The sequence below is a fragment of the Haemaphysalis longicornis genome, unplaced genomic scaffold (assembly GCF_048455015.1).
Source record: "Haemaphysalis longicornis isolate Haplotype H1 unplaced genomic scaffold, Haemaphysalis longicornis Haplotype H1 scaffold_7, whole genome shotgun sequence".
NCBI lineage: Eukaryota > Metazoa > Arthropoda > Arachnida > Ixodida > Ixodidae > Haemaphysalis > Haemaphysalis longicornis.
Window position 1 is genome coordinate 61,428,365 of NW_027526422.1, and position 21,782 is coordinate 61,450,146.

Consider the following 21,782-nt stretch of genomic DNA (forward strand, 5'->3'; position numbering starts at 1 on the left):
TACGTGCAATTCGCTTTGTGGCAAAGCCAACCATGACCGTCGATACAGTTGAGTTAGACACGGCCACCCTTCTCTTGCCCTTGCAATTTCACCAATTACATCATTTTATTACAACAATTTTATGGCTTCAATATTAGGTGGAAGAAGGGACAATGAGTATAATGCATGTTCGCCCATTTCCCATAATTCTTGAGGCAAAAATACCACCCCATATCACAGTAGGGTTCACTCCATCTCGTAGACAATGCTGCTGCCGTAGCGGATGGTTGCTTCTAATATAAATGACCTTTTTCTAGCTTCTTGGCCAATCCCCTACAAGGCCACATGCAATATGGTAGCTGATGCGGCGTGTTCCTCTCCCGTTTCAACGCTGACATCACGGCAGGTGGTCACTTCTCATATCAACTGTTTTATGCTTCTTAGCCAATCCTCCGTAAAGGAACAATCATCCCGCATAGCTCAGTGATCTTGCGACAGACAACCCAATTTGCCTACACTATAAAATGACCATGTTTAAAGAACGTTAAAGAAAAAAGTGCACGTTAAAGAACTCCAGATGGCCTCAGTTAGCATGCACCTTGAAGCTACAACAAGCCTCACTGCTCAGCTGTAGTTGTGTGTGTGAAGCCCCTTCTTGAACACTTTCTCCTTCCAAATACATTTGATTCTTCTATGTTCAATAATGCGCTAAAATTTGTTAGTTCCTGAGATATTGCCCGGCAAATAAACCATGTTTGTCGGCCACACCACAAATTTAAGCTTGTGCTGGGGATGTCCTTACCTGTTTCGTCCATTCCTTTCAGTCTAGTAAAATGAGTAGGCAGAATGAAATGAGTAGTCAGAGTCCTTAGATTCAAAAATTTATTTGTAAATATTTTAATGTATTGTACAGAACTTTTTAGGAAAGCCTAAATCTCATTGCGCATGTGCATCATTCCCATGTTTTTATAACATTCTCATTTATTATATTTTTTTTTAACATCGGCACACGCAGGCGGTCTTCATGTGTCGGCACTCCAGGGGTCCAGCACGCACATCCAGGTGAAACAAAATACCGGCAGGGCTTTTTTTTTTAGGTTCAAGTAGACAAAACGGACATATGATGACCATTGATTCTCGTAGCTGGGAGATTGTGTCACTCAAGAGAGATTAGATTTTTTTGTCTTTTATCCAGGCGCGAATAATTAGGCAAAGGTAAGATTTCTAACAATTACAAATAAAGATCGTGGCCATTGGAAAAAAAAATAACTAAGGGAAGGTTAAAAAAAGAAAGCATGTTGGCCTGGTAGCAAATCAAACACACGCACAAAGAAATTACTGAGCATAAGAATATAAGCAAATTTGTGCATGTTGCAGTTTTAGGGCAAGGATTCAGTGCAGTGTAATTTTTGCTTTAGAGATCGTGATCAACGCTAGCTGATTTCCAAACTCTTTTACGCAGTGTCTAATTTATGGACAGTTAAAACAAGCAATTCTTTGTTCTTTCCAAGAGATCGCAACTGGGCAGCATGTATGGGAACACAGAAAACAGCACTGCGCACAAGTACTGGTAACAGCGTTTTCTCTTCCTGTCCCAGTTGGCGAAGCCTGTCACCCAACATGTGGTGCAGTGGACACGTAAGCTTTTTACAGCGCAACCAGTTTCCAGGCACAAAACACGCAGAATCATCAAATTTTCATCAAAACTCAAGTCTGCTCTCGGTATTAGATGTTCTCATGCCTCCAGCCAGCACAAGTATCAGGCCCACTTGCAATTTTTACTGCTTAGAATAACAAAAAATTGCTTCCCAGAATGTGCACACGAACCTTAAGTGTGGGAGTCACCGTGAGGGAGAACTTATAAATATAAATAAGTTAAAGGCCACCTGTTCCTCAGCGGAAGAACGGCAGCCGGCGAAAAATTGCTCACGCCCCCAACCAGCCTCTATTCGCCCCGAGCGCGAACAGAGTCGGCCCCTGGCGGCGGCGGGACGAACCGCTCCTAGTGTGGATGGCGCTCTCGCGTCGTCTGCTTTTTCACATTGCGTGCGGCGCAAGACGCGTGCTGCACACGACAAAACAACCAATATGTGTGCTCGTTTGGCAGTAAGCAATGACATAGTTACCTCTGCTTGCGCATTTCCTCTAGAAACGCAATAATCAGTGGCCGTTGAGGGTTAATGCGCTGGCTTAATTCCACGAAACATCTTCGCCGTGGTCACCGCTTGAGTGTGAACATTGCTTACACACATTGCACTTTTCCTATTGCTGAGTGCAGTCGTCTGCCGTTTCGGGAACGTCGAAGGGTGCTTATTGAAGGTGGCGTGGTGATTATTTAAAGGATAAAAGTTTAGTACGCGAAACGGGTAAGAAGCGACAAGACCTGTGTATACGCGTGCAAATTCCACTCCCTTGTAAAACTGCGCTGTGTCCTTATAGAAAGAAGAAACAAACAAAAACATTTACACTGCACACGACCCCTGAGCTATCGCCCATACATTACCGGACACGTATTTTACACCAGCAAGCGCCTGTGTGATCGTGTCCTTACCGTACCTTTTCTAAAATAAATACCATTTTCGGACAGTCGTTGTTTATACTGAGGAGGAGGAATAAACATTTATTCAACTGTATCGAGTTGCTAATTTTACGTATTATTTAAAATACGTTTCTATGGATGCGCAAGAGTATTTAGGGGGGATTTTTCGGTAAAATTAAGCAGTTGTGAGTTTGCGTCTGTCGTGTGGCATTTCGTGTGTCATTTTCATATATATCATTTTCAAATCCGACATGAATCACCTTGTCCAGAATTCTCACTCAGCATAACCAAATGCCTAATATGGTCACGTCTTAACCTCTTAAGGTGGACCTAAGTTTAAAGAAAGAGGAGAAAACGTGTAATATAATGCACGTTGTTGCCCACATGTGTGAGGAGTGTGTGCCTTGACTCGTTGATTTTTTTTTTTATTTTTTCCCACAATGCTTGCTTTCAATACATTTTTGAAAAAGGCGAGCCACAATTCCTGGACAATCTCGGACCAAAGGGGGCTTAATCAGTTTTGAAAATACGTACTGCTGTTTCACCGCTACTGAACACAACGCTTACTGTATAGTTTCCATTGTAAGTAATACTGATAACCATAGTTTGGCTTTTCGCGTTACATGCGTTCTCTTCTCTCTGCTCTTGCAACGTTGGCAGGACCCCCCCCCCCTCTTCCCGAAAAAAAAAAAGGAAATGCACAGAATTTCATTTTTTAACCAATCCTCAAGAATTAAATGCCAAGACAAAGGCGATATTCAGTTTGCAAAACAAAGTAGTTAACGGGAACCCGTTGCGCTGATTCGCAACGAGAAATAAAAAGAAAATGTTTTACTACATCTGCAACAGCGCAACTTCGATCATTTATTGCCATCTTTAGGGTTCGTAAGCGACCTTATACGCAAGAATGCAAACACATCTCGCTGTTGCAGGCACCTGTTAGATTTTAAAAGGAACGCAAATGGTCAAAAGAGTAGCCGTAACAGAAAACTTGTGCTCACTGTGAGATCCCAGAAGCTTGGTTTGCACACTGTAAACCTGCTTGTCACTTTGCTAAAACCTAGCTAAACATGAGATGTTGATTGTACTGTGTGCGTTGATAATTCAATTCGCAAGTTCACTCGCTACGAAAGCCGTAAATAAGTGATCTGAAACCGTTATTCATCAAACCTTCCTTCAGAGTCGCTAAAATTTAATTTAAAAGACCCGTTGGTTACATTTATATCTCTGCGCTGATCAAAATTCAGTAATTTTATGTTGCCTTTTGAACACACAAAAAATATCGTAATCTCTTAGAAAGAATTTCGGGGCAGTTAAGTAGTGTTACCATTTCAGGGCATCCCACAAATGCAAGAATGCGTCATGCTACCAGTGAAAGCGATTGAGATTGCCGTTGTAAACTGAGTTTCAGAGATCGAGGATTCCTGATTTGTTTCTATTTATGCTTTTATTGAAGGCTCAAAGCCATAGTCTGGAAAGATCGAGGTTGCTACGAGCCACAGCGTACAAGTTCATTGTCACAATTACGGCAATTCTGAGATTCCCGATGAGCCATCGCTTTTTTTGGCGTAGTAATGAAAACTGACTGCCGCTTCCATGCTATACATTGAACGTTGAGGAACCGAACTACAGCATACCACTCTTGTTTGCGCCTTTCGTGCGCACATACTGCGAGAAAAAAGCACGAAGCGCGCCCACAGTGTGTATTCTTACGGGCCGCTCAGCGGAGCATCCACACTAGCAGCGCGACGGTGTCGCCACCTACATGTCGAGCTCGCGGCGAATAGAGTCGCGGCTCGCCAGGTTTTGGCGACTTGGAGCATACGCTCTCACATTTTCAATCAATGCCTAGCGCGAATGAAGCCGCTTACATTCGCAGTTATCTTGAACACTCGTGCGCCTAAAAGACGGAAAAAAGAAACTGAACAAAACGTGCGCAAGCTTCAATATCATCAGAGCTTTGGAAAACCTATCCTTTTTTACACGAGATAAAGAGAGATTAAAAAAAATGGACAACAGAAAGCTCGTGGGCTTGACGAAATGTATCAGAAGATCGCTATTTACACAACGTGCACGTCGGGTGTCTCGGGCAGGCTGGGCGCACAAGTTTTGGAGCTATCATTATCGATTTAATAGTACTTAAAGACCACGTGATTGATGTGTGGAAATGATTTGTTTTTGTAACTTGGGGAATACGTTTGGAGTGTACACGACTGTGAATACTCCAAGGCAATGACGTTTGGTGACACACTAATCAACTCAACGTACCAATAGAAGTGCTCTTACTGATGTAGCTCACATTGAGACAGCAGGTGTGAGCTTTCTTAGTTGTCCATTGATTGCGTCACCTTGTTATCAAATTTAAGAGGTGCAACAGCCTTGCCCAATGCAAAAAAAAACTTCACGCAAAATTAAAGGGTCCCCAAGCCACAAACGGCAGTGTCAACGCCCGTCCATTTTAGCCCTTTTAAAACTACCCTCGGCCCATATTGCCGCATGTTGCTTATCTACATGGCTCTCTGTACACGAAGACGGAAAGTGCCGAGAAAAAAAGTATATGCATCTGTATTTATATATACTATATCTTTCCGTCGAGCTACATTGGAAGCAAAAAGTTTGGTCGAGTGCACCAGGCGATTGCGTCAGAAAAAGGGAACCGAAAAGTGCGCGTTATCACAACTCAATATATAGATTTATCATTTCTCTCCCTCAACTCTTCCTTCTCTGCACGAAAGAAGGCAGCTCTCGTTCACTAGCATCTCTCCATTTCATCGCCGTAAGCGTGAGGCTTAGCAGCACATGCGCACAAAGGCTTTGGGCTCGCACACAGACGCAGCAAAAAGTGGGGTCGTAAAGAAGAGGGAAGGGCGCCAAACCTAGGGAGTAATTACAGCGAACCAACCGTAAAGGCGCGTCAGCACTTTGACTAGACCTCTTGCAGCTTGTAGGAATAACACGATCGGTGAAGTGCAGGGCTGAGGAAGAGGAAAACGAAAAAGATGATGCACATAGTGACAGGCAGGAAGCAACAGATTATTCTTACTGCATCAAGTCCGGCCAAACACAAATGACTAAGCAATGCGTTCCTTCCTGTCTCTTCCACTTAGACAGGGAAGGAAACGGTCCGAACAGCCGCTACAAGACCTCATCACTTTTCCAGCGCTCTTCTCGCAGAACTAGCAGAGTCCCCAAAAAATCACTCACTTCCAAAGCCACAACAAGTCGGGCAGCAAGAAGACGCGACATAAATAATAATAATAATAATCATAATAAAAAGAACTGACTAGTCTCTATATGCGGTCACTCGACGGCGATAGTCAGTTTGTGAGAAGTAGGACACAATCTCTCTTTGACGCTTCCAGCGAGCCGGAAGTGGCGACGACGGTAAAAATAAAGAAGTCAAAGCACGTCGGGAGTGCCGCCGACGATGTCAAGGTGGCGGCGCCGTGTTGCTGCAGCGAGTTGCAGGCGAACTTGAGACGAAATTCCCAGACGGGCGGTGAGATGTCCGCAGTAGCGGTTCCCGGCTAGTGCCAGGGGTCGCGCCTCTTGGGCGAATGCGCTGATGAGGTGTTTCCGGTTCCGGCGGTACCTCGCGCTTGTGGCTGTGGGTATCTTCGCAGGCGACGACGCTACCGCCGGTTGTTGACTATGCTGGTTGCCCGGAGGCCCTTCTGGGCGAGCAGGTTTCGGAGCTTCTGAAGGTTGTTCTGCGTTATCGGGTCGTCTGGCTTGAGTCGAAGTGCCTCGAGGTAACTGGCCTCCGCTTCAAGCAGCTTCCCGTTGACGTGCAGCATGGCCCCGAGGTTCATGTGACTCGTCACCTCCTGTGTCAAAGTGAAAAGAAACGGGCAGAGATGTTATGGTGAACACTTGATGGTCAAAGATATCGAATCAGTTACAAACTACATGCACTGCTTTGAGAAGAGATAATATACTGACATGACTAGTTGCTCAGTGCTTCATTAGTACCAAGGATATTGTAATATCTCTGAAATATTTTGCCACGTGCTGGGCTCGGCTGGCTGGGAATGACCACCAACCATAGACTCAGTATCTCTCATGGGCCCCAACAGAATGCTCATCGGCATTGGTAACAAACCTGGTGACCGTGGCGTGCATCTCTAAAGCAGGTGAAATAACGGAAATTGCTTTTGAATTCACTTCATAAGTCAATAAGAAAAAACAAATGTTTTATTCATGCTAATATCTTAAAGGTCGACCCTTAACTTGACCAAAAAGGTGTGCTGTGCAGCTAAACGAAGAAGGTAAGTTGTTATTGACAGCAGGGGCTCCATTTGCAAACATGGGTAAACAAGTTTTGAAACATACACAGAAGTAACACAGCCTCAAATATTAGTCAAGATGCGTGGATTTCTTCTTCTTGTACTTTAAATGGGACTAGAGCAATGGGGAAAAGTCATGTTGGATACAACTTAGGGCCAGCTGGATATGCACGCATTAAATTTGTGATTGTCTAAATATAGAATCAGTAGTGGCTGAGATAAACAAAAAGTTGTTAATAAGGATGTTTGATTATACATAACTGGTGTAAGAGGAGGTAAAAAGCGTAATTAGAAAATGGCATATGGCTTAGTCGCCTACAGCAATAGTTGAAATGCTTCCTAGGTAATCGGCCCGATTGCAGCCCAAGCTGAATCACAGCTGTACCGGGTACATGCTGAAGACATTTTATTGTAGTATATAAAATAAAGAGTATAAATAAACCCCAAAATAAAACAATATGGGAGAGAAGAGTTGCCAAACGTCACTGCTCTACTTTTCTAAAGCAGACTTCGCCACAATCAGACACTATGTGCGGCAGAGCACGCTTTACAGGCACAGGTGCTTTCAAAGTACCTCGAAGTAAAACACACACACACACACGCACACGCACACGCACACGCACACGCACACGCACACACACACGCACACACACACACACACACACACACACACACACATATATGGAGAAATTATACACTTAGTATGCATGAAGTATAAACTAAGGAAGTGTGTAATACAGCACAGCCCAATGTTATCAGAGCTGCTGAAAGTTGCTTTTTGTTTAATGCAGCACAAAGTCAGATATTCTTAAAGGAGTATTGACACGAAATTTCAAAGCTCAGATAACAATGTAAAAAGCTTTCTTTGTATATGGAGATATTCCCTCGGAAGTTTAAACCGTAATTGTTCAGTAGAACATATTTTAAATCAATTTTGACCTTTGTGCACACGAGAAAGCTCATTCGCACCATCGAGCCAGCTCATGACATCATCCGCGCTTCAACCCGAACGGCTGATGTCAAAGCTCCCGTGACGTATTGAGGCGACCGTGGTGCTGTTGGTGCGCGCTTTTCCACCTTGTGTGTCACGTCACAGTTTTTGGGACTGATGTCACGTTTGACTACGGCCGGCCAGGCCATTGTGTCACGCGCGTGCCCAGCTGGCATCGGCTGTGGTGCGACGAGAACAGTGACGTCAAATGCACCTTCCCGTCATGGCGGCTGCCTCGGTGTTCGGTTCACCGAAACCGAAACTGACATGAATAAATGGAGCTGTAAGTAATTATTTATACTGCGTTCGACAATCTAATGTGCCATTATATGATTAGTGGGCTCGTAAGCACCTACAACCCTGAAAAAAAAACATAACACAAAAATTTCGATTCAGTACTCATTTAGCTTGTCATTCGCTGAAGCTACAACTCGGCTATCAGGTGTGCCGTAGCATAGGGCTACAGATTAATGTAAAATACTTGCAGGTTGTCAATGCGCACCCCATGAGGAACTGCGACTAGGAATGGAACCCACAAACTCGTGCGCACTAGTGCAACCCTTCGGCCACTGTGCCACTGTGATTGGTGTCACTCAAATTTTAACGTCATGCATGCTGCACACATCATTTTGTTTTTGCCCCAAGAATGTTAAGAAAAAAGGATTCCCCAACTGAGGAGTTCCATCGCGGTGTGAAGGCAACTCAGCAAAAAGAAAAAAAAGAAAATGGCATATATCACTTTGCTATTTGAGAAAAAAGAAACGGGGAACTTTCGAAAAAAAGAAAAAAAAACCTATTGTGTTAGGCCACGAAAATAAGCATCAGTTTGTAAATGTGCACCGTAAATGCTCATCAGCACGAATTTGCTGTTATGCAGGAATCACTAAGTTTATTGCCATTTCTCAGTTCACATGGCGCCATCTACCGACAGACTGAGCTACTATGATTTGCGTTACAATTGCTTGCTGAATTCAGGCAGCTCTAAATGGAAGTGCTTCCAAATTTCAAAATGTCAAAATGCATTAACGTGTTTTTCAAAAGCAAGAAAAATTTCAGTGCCCCAGAAATCTATACTTACACCGGGTCGCAGTTTTACAGCAGTGTAGTAGAAGGCCTCTGCTTCTGCATTCCTGCCTGCTTGCCTGAAACGAAAAAAATGCACAAGGAGTCAGAAAGGGTGTATTCAGAACAGGTACAATTACAATAATTATGGCCTTATCGTGGTGTACGTAAAAGATACAGGGTGCATGTTTTCGGGGACGGGTTCAACGGTTACACAGCTGCGAAAGCTAAGAGGAGTCGTTGAAGGGGCCACGCCAACAGCACACAAGTTTGGCTCATTTGAAAGATTGCCTCAGAAACATACTTACACCACTTTTAACGCACAATTCACTCAAACAAGCTATATAATTAGGAAAAAATGGAATGGCCATGCACAACAGAACCTTTGATTGTCATATGCCCAGCTCAGGCCGGGAAAAGCAAACGCAAATTAGGCAGGGCTTATAAGCTTGCTAAAGGAGCTATTTGCACTTAAATGTAATGCATATTCACCTTACAGCAGTGAAAATGGTGGGATAAACAGTGAAAATTATGAAAATACACGTAAACATAGATGTACCCATGCGGACTGTGGTTGGTACTGGACGCACTATGCTTTCTTTACCTGCACAGCAGCCCACCGCTTTGGAGTTTTCTTACACGAAACTGGCCGGTTGGCGTAAGCGACATTGTCTTATAAGACCCCGTTTGTCGAGCATACCCCATGTTTTACGAAACGATTATTTTCTGCCGTTGACAAAAACAAGCCAGGAGCAAATGCGGTCAAAAACAAAGCAACGGCGGACAACGGTCCGCAGCTGACTACGGTAGCGCCGTCTTGGAGGACTGACAGTAGGCAAGGCTGCAGGGCTTAATGACGCACTGGAAGTTTGTTTGGATACCCGCCCTCATGACATCATGGTAAACGTCGCGAAAACACACGATCTGGCGGAACAATAAAACTTTTGCCTAAATTGGTTAATTTCTCAGTGAATAAAGCATCGTTTGCTGCCGGACAAGCACCGGGGGCACTCTAAAACACGAAATGTCTGGAATAAAACAAATTTGTATTTTGCCTGCATGGCCCTTTTAAGGGGTAGCCTGGGAGCTGGTACCTAAGCCACTGCAGAAAAGTAGCATCTGGTAGTGGGGAGTTACAAGCATGTGCTTGGGTTAACATAATGTGCCTCACAAAGTTCATCTTGGGTGCTGTGGATGGACACCTGAAGTAGTTTGGCAGTGGAATTTATTGAAAGAGCCCTAGTTCTAGTTTGTATCTCTGACGAATGATTGTGTCTACTCTGGATTCCACTGTTTCTGAGTGCTAAACAGATGACTCCATAGGTGATGCAACTATTCCTGTATAATTCATACATGATCAGATTATTTGATCCCTTGATGGCAGTGGAAAATGCATCAAATGAGACGTATCATTTGTAGGGGTGTGCAAATACTCGAATACAGTCGAGTCCCGCTACAACGAAATTGACGGGACGTGCGAAAAGTTTCGTTGAAGCGAAAATTTGTTGAGGCGAAATCTGCCCAGAAACAACACGGAAAGGCCAGAAAAATAGCCCCGTATGTTTCCGCATCATTGGCAGCATAATACAATGTTTAGAAAAAGGAGTGACGCGCAATAACGTCATGTTTATTCCGGTAACAAACATACCAATGGATACCTGTTTTTTCACTGCATGCAAAGAAGGTGTTACGGAGGGGGGTGAAGAAATGTAGGCGCAAAACGTATTGCTGTACAACAAGGCGTGTCCACCGAGCTGATTACTTGCAGATAGCTGCTAGGCCATCGGAAGCCCCCCTCTCGCTTGTGGCAGGAGCGGTGCCGTTATCTTATCCTCTGACAGGGCACGGCAGCTACTGACCTTGGCAGGCAAGGCGCGCGCGCTTGCATTTAACATGACCGCGCGCTCGCGACTAAGATAGGATGACTTGGCTTCAAGACCAAACACGCAAACATGATTTTTGCTCTTGGCTATGAAGAATGGTAGAAGAAAAACGGCAAGGACAGCTGCTCACAACGCATACATGACGGCGCCGCGCCAGCAGCGGATCACATTCGTGCGATTTCAACTGGATACAGATTGGCTGCAGAGGCTGTAGCTCCGGCTTGGCGAACCGGGCCTGCGCCTCATGTAAAGATGGCCAGCCACATCGTTATCACCATCAAACAATGGCGTCCTCCTATGAGTTGTTTTTTGTTTGTTTTGGGTGGCGGTGTGGGCGCACCGCGCATGTTTTCGGTGAAACTAAGCGTCCTGAATGTATGAAAAGTTACACATAGCTGGCGCTATGGTTATTTTATTGCAAAATAATTGTTCAAACCCTGCCCAAATCATCGAAAATTTCGTTGAAGCGAAAGCAAGCCTGTCAAATGGTTCGTTGTGGCGAGGACTTTGTTGCATTGACTTCTATGGCTAGCTGACGGGGAATTGGAAATATTTCGTTGAAGTGGAAATTTCGTTGAAGCGGAGTTCGTTGTAGCGGGGTTCGACTGTATGTGAATACGAATCGAATAGTAACTCTGCGAATAATTCTATTCACGAATTGAATATCTACTACTACGTATTTCGTCGAGCAGATTTTTCTAATGTGTTGGGTTCTGCAAAGGCGAAAGATACCAGCCCATGCAAACGCACTGCTGGTGCACCGTCTGCTCGGCAAGTTTCATACAAATCACGCTTTCGACGAGTGCGCCTCGTAGAGGCTGTAAATTTTATCCCACGGCATGGAGTAATTTGTGATTGTGGTGATAAGATCTTTTCTTCGTGCCATTGCCGTCGACTCTGGCCGCCATTTTGAATACTGCAGCCAGACGTTTACATGTTAGGGCAGCTTACGGAAAAGCAATTGCCGCCGCTTTGGTTGTTTTTGATAGCGCCTCCGTTTTCTGGCTTTTATTAATGGAGTTGGTGCATGTCTGTTGCACCGTTTTGTTCTTTTTAAACCACAGGGATAGCGCAGGGTCATGTGCGGCGACTGTAGGGCGAGATTTCCTTCCGGAATGTATCGTTCCCGCTTCACACTCCAAATGTGCTATAGCTTCCGAAGTGGTGCCTCATTGTGGTCCGTGATTGTAATTGTGCCGTATTTGCGCGTCATATTTTTTCTGCCTGCAATGTGCTCACTACGGATTTACGAGGCGCTGTCTAGTCGTTGCCTATGATTGCAGAATAGCACATCTGGTGCAAGCAGTTCTTCAAATACGTATCGCGCCTACTCCGGATTCCTGAAGTACCGTCTCATAGTGGTTCGGCGACTGGGCTGCTATGAATGAGAGTTGAAAAGTGTGTTCTTTGGGTTGAGAAAGAACGCCATGGCTCCCGAACATGCGAAGTAGCTTCTGTTATTGCACAAAAACCTATGAAAAATAGAGGCCTCTAAAAAAATTGACATTCGATATTCGATTCGATATTCCATTTGAAAGTTACTATTCGGTATTCGCACACCCCTAGTCATTTGTAGTAGGGTACCTTATAGTTGATGGATTTTGGATATACCTGCGCCATCCGATTGTATCGTGAGACTGAAGATGTGTATGGTGGGGGTATAGGGAGGGGATGCTGTGAAGGGTGACTCTGGGGTCAGGTGTGGGTTGGGGTTTGCAACCTTGCACACATTTCTGAGGTACTGGGAGGGTAACACTAAGAGAATACGCTCACCAAAATGTTAAAAAAGAAGTAAGAGAAGCTATGTGCTCACCTAAGTGTGTTTGCAGCATTGAAGATGATCTCATATTCATCCGGAGCGAGTGCAGCTGCACGCAGGTAGAGCTCAGCAGCCTCCATGTGCCTGTCGGACTCGGACAGGAACTGGCCTGCATGAAACAGTGGAAGCCATGGCTCATTGATTGAGACCACAACAAAATGGGCCTACACAAAGCTCGCAGGCAGTACATTTGAATGTTGTAACTTCAACTCCATTGATCGGGGCGCCATAAAAAATATTGCCATTTGTGTAAACCATTTATTCGATGTGCTGCAACTCTGTGAAGGTGGTACAAATGGGCAGCTTTAATCTGGTAAAGAACACTTGAATTGCAAAAGATGCCGTTATTTTTAGCCTCTGGAGCGAGGGTGGTGGTGAACAATTACGAAGCTAATATTTCTATTTTTATACATATTTAAGCAATACGTGGGCTATGAAGTGTGACATTGAGAGGCTTCCGGATCAAGTTAGGCTCATATGGGGTTTTTACGTATATAAAATGGTTTCTGTGATGATGATGATGAACCTGCATTTTGAATTGATCCGAAATGCAGGCATAGTGACTGCCAAACTTCGATTTGAATATGTAGTTAGAAAAGGTACTAGTAATGTGAGATTGTGAAATTCTTCACCTCATTCTGCGCTAACTCGTTTTTCGTCATTTTTTTTCTCGTCACTTTTTTTAACATCTCATTAGGAGTCCGATTACGCTCATAATTATCTGTGGCACAGTCATACACACCGCACAGAATGTGCTTCATTTAGCAATGCCTTCTTGAAATACGTGTTTTGTTGTAGCTACCTGACACTCACCATAATGCTGGTAGACGCTGGAGTCATTTGGGGCCAAGCCTTTTGCCCGGAGGAACCACTGCTCTGCTTCTGTTAGCCTGTTCTGAAAACACATGAAAAACAAAATGCCCAGTGTTACAAAAAAAAAAAAAGGGCATTCCAGCAGACAACTTCCAATTTTATTTGAGGGCTGTTGTAACTCCTGAGCTGGCTGAGAGGAGTGTGTGTACAAGCAGAAGAGGGGAGGGGGAGATTGATTGATTGATAGGCTTTAATGAGAAAGAGGCAAGAAGCCCTGGCAGGGAAAAGGGAATAAGGGGTGGGGGTGGGGAGAGGGCTTACATATTATCGAAAGGTGATAGTATTCAGTTCTTGTCTAGTGCTTTTGAGTAAAAAAAAACACATTGAAGGGCAGTACAGTGAATCTGCAGAAACTGGGCAACAAGTTGCAGATCTTCCAGAGGGTGCACTGAAGAAGGGACCAGCACTCACGTAGACTATTGAGTTTGTAAGAGAAAAAAAAAACACACACTGAAGGGCACTACTGTGAATGTGCACAAACTGGACAAAAGTTCTTCCAAAGGGCACATTGAAGAAGGGATCGTCGTTCACGTATCAGACAACCTTATAGAGACCACTGTGTAGTGAAAACCGCACAATCCCTTCAAGTAGGGTGGTGTCACTCCGAACTCTTAGTAAGTGTTCTTCCACATCATTTGGGAGGGCATGGGAGGCGAGGAGTTGTTCTTGACCCCGAACAAAGTGAGGGCATATCCATAGTGTTCTGTGTCTGTGTACCAACTGCACCAACTGCGTAGCTTGCAGTTACCTCAAAGACTAAAAGCATCTGTGTTAGCCTATTTTTACAGGTTTGGGTCAACGGCTTACCAGTTTTGACAGGAGCTTGGCGTACGTCAGGTGTGCCGGGATGTGGTCGTGCTTTGCCCTGAGAGCCTCCTTGTACCACCGCTCTGCTTCAACAAAATCGCCGAGCTTGAAGTAGGCCTCGCCTGTGAAAAGGGTATGGTCGAAGTTTGTAGTACAGTTCAACCTGGATATAACGAAGCTGACAAAAATTCTCAATTTTTCGTTACATCCAGGTATTCGTTACACGCAGGTTTCGAGTTGAGGCTCGCGTGAATGAAGCAGGAATGAAACCAATATGCTAGGCATCAGTGATGGTGAACTAACTCTTAAGGATTTATTTCGCAGCGAAAAACCATGTGATTTGTGCTTGCTGCTTTCCCACAAACTTAGTCACTACACGGCCCTCCAAAGAAGGAAGGTCACTTACCCCCAAAAGTATCAATTATGCCTTTTGACAATTTTCGGTGCCTGAACCTGTTTCAAGGACCAAACTTATGCTGAAAGGGTGTCTTTTCGGGAACTTGACGCTCATTTCCGCGTTCATAATCATTGGGAGGGTGCTAGCTGGGAAACTGTAACGGGCGGCGACGTTCTTGTTTCTCGCCGGGTGAGACGGTATTTAAAACTCTGAGCTTGTCTTGAAAAGACAAAGCTGTTTTCTGGCAGCAGAACTCATCGCCGACGAACCGACACCACAGATAGCAGTGGAGACTCGCGACTACACGTTGAAAAGCAGGCCTAGCACCTAACCGACACCGCATTGACACTTGAAACACACCGCATTTTGCGATGCGGACAAAGATAGCTAATTTAGTGCACTTCTCCAGCCAATTTTTCTGAAAAAGTGCAAAAAAGAATGCCTTATAAGGTGTAAGAAATTCGTTAAATCAAGGTTAACCGTCGCAATGTCTTCCTTACATGAAGTCGCAAACACACGGGTTTTAATGAGGCTGGCAATGGGGAATTGAAAAACTTCGTTAAAACCAGGAATTTGTTACATGGAGGTTTGTTGCATCAAGGTTTAACTGTAATTAACATAACTCTCAGGCATAACATTCAAGAATCAACCCTAATTTCGTTCAAGGCCACACTGCTGCCCAAATAGGGCAAGAGTGTGCGGCCATTATTACATTTTGTGTACATGTTGTGTCTGGGCTTTATGTGAAACAGATTGCGTAAAGTACGGCTGGTTTCATTCGCAACATATGCCATCAAAAACTTACCCATCATGTTGTAGAGAGACTGGGGCTGATAGTGATCCGGCATCTTTGCAACCGCTTCTTGGTAAACTCTTATCGCCTCCTGATAAAATGAAAATTGAAAAGACAAAAACTGTTGGGCACATACCATTTTGACTGCAGAACACAGATCGGTAAGAAAACAGTTAAACGGGAGACTTTGCACTGAAACGTTATGCTTGGAAAGAAGGACGTCGTAAACATGGAACTTAAGAGATATCTTTCGGAAATAAATCAAACAACTTAACACAATTCTTTAGATATCCGAGGATATTTACAAACTAAATTAGGGTTGCCAACGTGGACAAACACGAAGGTGACTTCAAGCAGTGCCGATTTCAGATGTACACATTGTTTCACTTGCTAGATCACATCCGCTTGCGTGTGTTGGTGTGTGCATGTGTCTGTAGACACAAAACATACCTACAGATATACTGAATTTTCTCGCATCTAAACAGCATCCCCTTTCTTCCTCTACTGCGATGCTCAAAGTGAGGGGGATGCTTAGACGCACACATACGCATACATGCACATGCACATTTCCCGGCGGTATCTAGATGAGACCGGCACAGGGAACGTTCTTACAGCACACATTAATAAAGGCACGGACAGCGAACCCTGTGCTTATACCTGATACTCAGTCACTCACTACCACTCGAGAGTGCCACAAGGGTTGGGCTGCTGCTCTCAGTATCCCACAGCAGGTCGTCTTATGTTTCGTTAGAGTAGTGTGTAATCTAACATTCATTAAAGAACTTGGCCACAACATCAACTTGGACACGCTTCTGTGTGTCTCAAATCACCTTGAGGGTTGGCGGGGACACTTCTGCAGCTTTCCCGTCGTGCTGTGATTTCTGTTGTGTTGTGTTAGAATGCAGAAACACGAGACGCAACCGGCCAACTTCAGCGGGCGAGAGCGAACGCCTCAACTCCAGCCTGAGCGCTCATAGATGCTTAGATTCACATGCGAATTTTTTTTCTAATTTTTTTTTCTGTAACTAGGGGTGGGTGTTTAGAATCGCGAAAATACGGTATATTTACACAGATAGATAAAGCCCTGTGTCAGTTGTGGAACAGTACTAAGTCCATCAACACAGAAATGCATACAGATGGCAAACTTGCTACACCTACATGAAGTAATTAACGATTTGAGCCAGCACATATTGTTATCATTTGATTTAATTTAAGTCCCTCACATGGGCGCACTCAAGTCTTCAAGAGAAGGTTCTGCCTGTCGGCATAGGAGGGAACGAGCAGCAAAGGTGCCCACCTTGTATTTCCCTTCGTCGGCGTAGAGCCTACCAAGGTTGAAGAGGGCCGAAATCTTGGTGCTCTCGTGCGTTTTCGGGTCCTTGAGACCTGCGCTGTCCAACTGGGCGCAGTGCCGGTACACCTGGCAAAGCAAAGGTCAGCTCAGGTTAGCCACAAAAAGGTTGCGCACATTTGCATATCCCTAGCGACGGAGAAGTCATTGTGGGTGGGGTGCATCGTTAACGGTTAATAATAGTTATAAATGTTGAGATCACATTGACTAAAAGCTTACTGCTCTATTTATAAATTTAACCTAACTGCACTTGACACCCATCCATAATGTTGCTGAGGCAGTCGCCGCACACGAGTCGGATATGCATCTAGCGGAAACGGAAGCGGTTGCATCACGAATTGAAAGTGAAACTACGATTGGGTGCGTAGAGGCCCACATCAATGATCGGCAAATCGATTTGCAATGAGCAGGCAATAAAATAGACACATTTCATTAGAAAAGGAAGAAAGAGGGGGCAACAGCGAGAGAGATAACTAAATTTTTTTTAGAAGTATTTAGATGCCCTACAGCTGTAAGCAAACCTGTACTTGGATGAAAGTCGGAGCAGTTTCTGGGCATGAGCATCACTCACATCTTGCCCTTCTTGTCTCAAAAAGAAAAAAAAAATGCACATTCCGACTACTTGCATCTCCGCACCTTCTGAAGCATAGCAAAGTCTACAAAAGAAAATTAGCACAACATTAAACCTTATTCAGATTGCGTGAAAAATCAATGCTAATTGACAAAAGCACTTTAAAGGAGGTTACCACACAGGTAACCTTAAAGGGAAGAAAAAACCAACCACAAAAAAAAACACATAAGAGGAGACAGACGCGACCTGTGCTACTCCAGCCACGTAAAAAATAAAGATGAATACAAAAAAGACTTTCTCTTTTGCTTTGCGTACACCTCTCTTGATGAGCTCTCCGTAATCCCCACGCATACTGCTCAGTTCAGTTCCAGCGCTTTACGTCAATCAAGCTTAAAGTTAACGACTGCAGAAGATTTTGCAGGAAAAAAAACTGTTGATACCAACTTGAGGGAGTTGGAAGGCAAAGGCATGCACAACAAGGAACAAGATTTTTTTAAAATAGAATTACTATTAAGAAAGAAATGAGGCTGGAGTAAAAATGAGGCACAAAAAATTCAATTAATAACAAGAACAAAAGCTCGCCTTTTCGTATGAAGAGAGAGGGGAGAGGAGGAGGAGAAGATGAAGAAGGTGCTTACATCGATGGCCTCTTCTTTCCTACCCATGATGCCAAGAACGAGGCCCATGTTGAGATGCGCCACTGCAGGAAAAGAGGTGTGCCAACACGACGTTAGATACGCAAAACATCACAAAAGCCATTACGAATTGGCAGCAGTGAACAGGCACACAAAATGCTGGTAAAAAAAAGCAGGCTGCAGACATGCGACGTGGGAAACTTACTTGCTAGCCTTGGCCTAAACTGGATTGCGAGCTTGTAGCTCTGAAGAGATTCCTCCAGGCGGTTTTGCTCTTGTAGGAGAATTCCCCTGAAGGAGTGACAAGAACATTGGGCAATGAGAAGGGCAAGGAAGGGTAAGTGTGGGGCAGTGTAACCAAGATTTGTGTTGTGAAGAATGTAGCCCCTATTCAAGATATAGAAAAACTGCAATGAAAACCAAATTAAAAAAAGATGTCCCCGTTATTTTCTTTTCCTCTCGATAACAAGAAGCGGGTGGCATGGCATTGTTTTGTGTATCCAAATTGACTGCATCTTCTAGGAATTTATGCCTTCTTGCTATGCAGAAAACTGAGGGACGACATCATCTCTGCCATGCGGTTTGCTATTACTTGAGGTTCAAGCTGCAGACTTGACTTAGATCAAAACAGATTCTGTTAGACCAAGTATCAGCTAGATATGCACAGGAAAAAAAAAAGTATAAATGAAAAAGAAAATTGGCCCTGTACCTGCTCCCTTTGCTGCAGGTGATGTCAAAAGATAACGTTTCTGCTACCCCTGCCACATGACGCTCCTCCCCCTCTCTCTTATAGGAATCGCTCCCTGACCGCCTCCTTCCCCTTCGCCCCCATCGAAATCTCCCCTTTTCTACTCTTTCCCTGCCTTGCGGCCTTGGGCCTTAGCCTCTTTCCCCTTGCGGCCTTGGGCCATCGTTTCTTAATAAAGTTTCCTTCCTTCCTTCCTTCCTTCCTTCCTTCCTTCCTTCCTTCCTTCCTTCCTTCCTTCCTTCCTTCCTTCCTTTCTTCCCTCCCTCCTCATAGCTTTCCCTCCCTCCTCATAGCTCTCCCACCCTGCTGCTCTTTCCTTGCCCCTCTTTTTCTTCCCATTCCTCCCACCCCTTCCGCTTCCTCACTGTCCGCGACCGCACTACCCCTTATATCGTTCCCTCTCCCCTCCCCCCCTATATTCCTCCCACTACTTCCCCACCATCTCGCTGCACCCCATCCTCCTCTCGTTCATTTTCATTTCCATCCTCACTCCCCATCTTAATCTCCATCCCGCCCTCCTCCTCCTTCTTCTTGCCCTCTCGCCACCTCATCTCATCTCCTTCTCTCTCCCTCATCCCCGCATTTCACTCTCTACGATCCTCTTCTCCGTATCCACCTCCCTCTGTACGAAGTCACGTGACCCAGCGCTGATGACAGGGTATATCACGAATAGGTCTCCCGTACCCACTGGCGAATGGGCAACCAGAGACCCAGCAATTACAAGTGGGCTAGCAACCCGCTCGCAAGCAAGCCCACCAGTAACGGTTCTGGCTTATTCGGGTGACTGACAGGCAGACAGGGCAAGAAATTTCCGCGTTTAACCAGCCAAAGAAGGGCTATCGTCTTTAAGAACAAACTTTTGACGAGACGAGCAGGTTTTCCCGGGCTCCTTCGAGTTCAAATTGACAGGAGACATTGCTCGTTTTTCAGACACTCGTTTTTCAGCTCTTGGATATGCAGGTCCGGTGCCATTGGTGTATGGCCGGGATAGTTTTGGGAGAGGCTCCACAGTTCGGGCGCAGAGTCCGCGTTCTTTCCCAGGCCGAAATTTACGCTCTGTTCGATTTTCGCTCCTCTCGTTCAGACGTCAAGGCCGATTCCGAAACTAAGAGAGTTCAAACAGATAGAGATGTAGTGATTAAAGGTACCTTACCCCAAAGCTCGTTATCTATGCCCCTTAAAGAGAAGTCGTGCCCCGGGAAGAGAGCATACAGCGGTATCACAGCCAAGAAGGTGACAGGGGGTCGAAACCGGATGGAAAGGTGCAGGGGAGACTCACAGGTTGTAGTGTACGTCGGCCATGTTGGAGCGATAGGTGAGCGCCTTCTTGTACGCCCACTCGGCCTCGGACTTCTTGCCGTGCGCGCTCAGGATGTTGGCCAGGTTGCCGTACGCTGCAAGCACGCACGCGCGAGAGAAGAAACGTCAGAATGTGCCGTCTGTAACGAAGTTATGAAGAGAAAGAAAACCGATAATTCGTGTATGCCTTTTTTTTCATCTGAAAGCGAGCACGTTGTGCACACGCCTTCTCTGGAAGAGCACAGAAAAAGTCGCCGTTTGTAACACGAAATTGGTTTATTCCCGGATGCACAGATTTCAATGACGTCATATCCGTCACAGAAATGGCGCCAGTACAACGGAGCAAGCGGCCTGTAAAGGGTGCACCCGTGCACACAGTGTCTTCTTGCGGAGAAGCAACCTTTAGTAATGTTTTATGCCGGTATAAAGCACGATGTCGCCGAAGTCATATCCGTCACGAAAATTACGCCGGTACCCCTTTGCCGAAACGACCCGCCAGCAGGACGTCACTCGCCAAGCACATTCACAGGACAGCCGCCGACCCGCACTTCATGCTCAGCTTCAGGTTTCGCTGCACATTTCACTTTGGTGTTTTACATATTACCATGACAGAGAAATCAACCACAGTTTTTTTTTTGTCATACGAGTCCTATCCCAACTAACACGACCTTCTTACGGGATATTCTCTACGCGCCACTATACAGCTTTCCTATTACTAAGGGTTTACGACGCAAAAAAAAAGAAAAAGGCGAGCACATGTTTCATTATGTACATTACACCTCTTCGGAAATGCAAAGCCTGGCGGCGTACTTCATGTCGAGTCGACAGCGCCAAAGAGGCCAAGTGAGAATTATCCTTTCTGTGGTGATTGCTCAACCAGCGTTAAAGCGACGCATGACAGCAAATTAAAAAACACTGTGGTTGATTACTCTGTCATAGGAATCAGTAAAACACGAGATTGAAATGTGCAGCGAAATCGGCGGTTGTCTTGTGGGTGTGCTTGGCGAGCGACGTCCTGCTGGCGGGTCGCTTCGGCAAAGGTTTACTGGCGTCATTTCTGTGACGGATATGACGTCAGTGAAATCTTGGGGTATTGCGGCATAAAACACTTCCGTGTTAAAACATAAAACCCGAAAACGAACAACCCTAAGTATAACATGCTGTTTGGTACAAAAGGTTGCTTCCCCGCAAGAATATCCTGTGTGCATGGGTGCACCCTTTACAGGCCGCTTGCTTTATTGTACTGGCGTCACTTCCGTAACGGGTATGACGTCAGCGAAATCTTCGTGTATACGGGAATAGAACATTTTCGTGTTAAAAATGGTCGTGTATCTGAGTGCTTCACTGCAAATGCTGTGAAGACGATCTTCTGCTGCCCCTGCCTCGTAACAGTCATACCGCGCCCGCACAGCTCTCGCGCCCATGTGGTGGGATCTTTTCTTTCCATTGTTCCTGGAACAGCACGAGGATACATCGTGTTTTTCACTATTTACTTTCACCTCGCCTGTCTTTGACTATTTTATTTACCGCGTTTTTTTTTTGCTTTTGCAGAAAACAACCCCGTGTTTATTCATGAAGAGAACGGTGCTGCTGTCAGTTACGTACTTAGGTTTTGCCTCAGGTATGCCTTATGTTTTTATTGTTTTTATGTATGATGCGCTGACAGCAGTTTTAGGGGTATTGAACGATCTTGCCCATGTAAACTTCTTGTCGAAGCATTCTTCCAGTTTTCGGCCTGATGGCTGAATC

The 21,782-nt window shown here is 45.0% G+C and overlaps 1 protein-coding gene across 1 annotated transcript in view; it reads right to left on the minus strand.

Annotated features, from left to right (window-relative positions):
• Positions 1-847: 847 nt before the first annotated feature.
• Positions 848-21,782, minus strand: part of Tmtc2 (Transmembrane O-mannosyltransferase targeting cadherins 2) — a 337,657-nt gene continuing 316,722 nt past the window's right edge. Inside the window, exons 5-14 of the mRNA XM_077677548.1 lie at positions 20,014-20,128; positions 18,192-18,277; positions 17,990-18,051; positions 16,727-16,849; positions 15,442-15,520; positions 14,240-14,361; positions 13,373-13,454; positions 12,554-12,668; positions 8,874-8,937; positions 848-6,345 (exon numbers count right to left, since the gene is read on the minus strand). Coding sequence (XP_077533674.1) covers positions 6,151-6,345; positions 8,874-8,937; positions 12,554-12,668; positions 13,373-13,454; positions 14,240-14,361; positions 15,442-15,520; positions 16,727-16,849; positions 17,990-18,051; positions 18,192-18,277; positions 20,014-20,128 — 1,043 coding nt within the window. The 3' untranslated portion in view covers positions 848-6,150. The remainder of the gene's footprint in view (positions 6,346-8,873; positions 8,938-12,553; positions 12,669-13,372; positions 13,455-14,239; positions 14,362-15,441; positions 15,521-16,726; positions 16,850-17,989; positions 18,052-18,191; positions 18,278-20,013; positions 20,129-21,782) is intronic.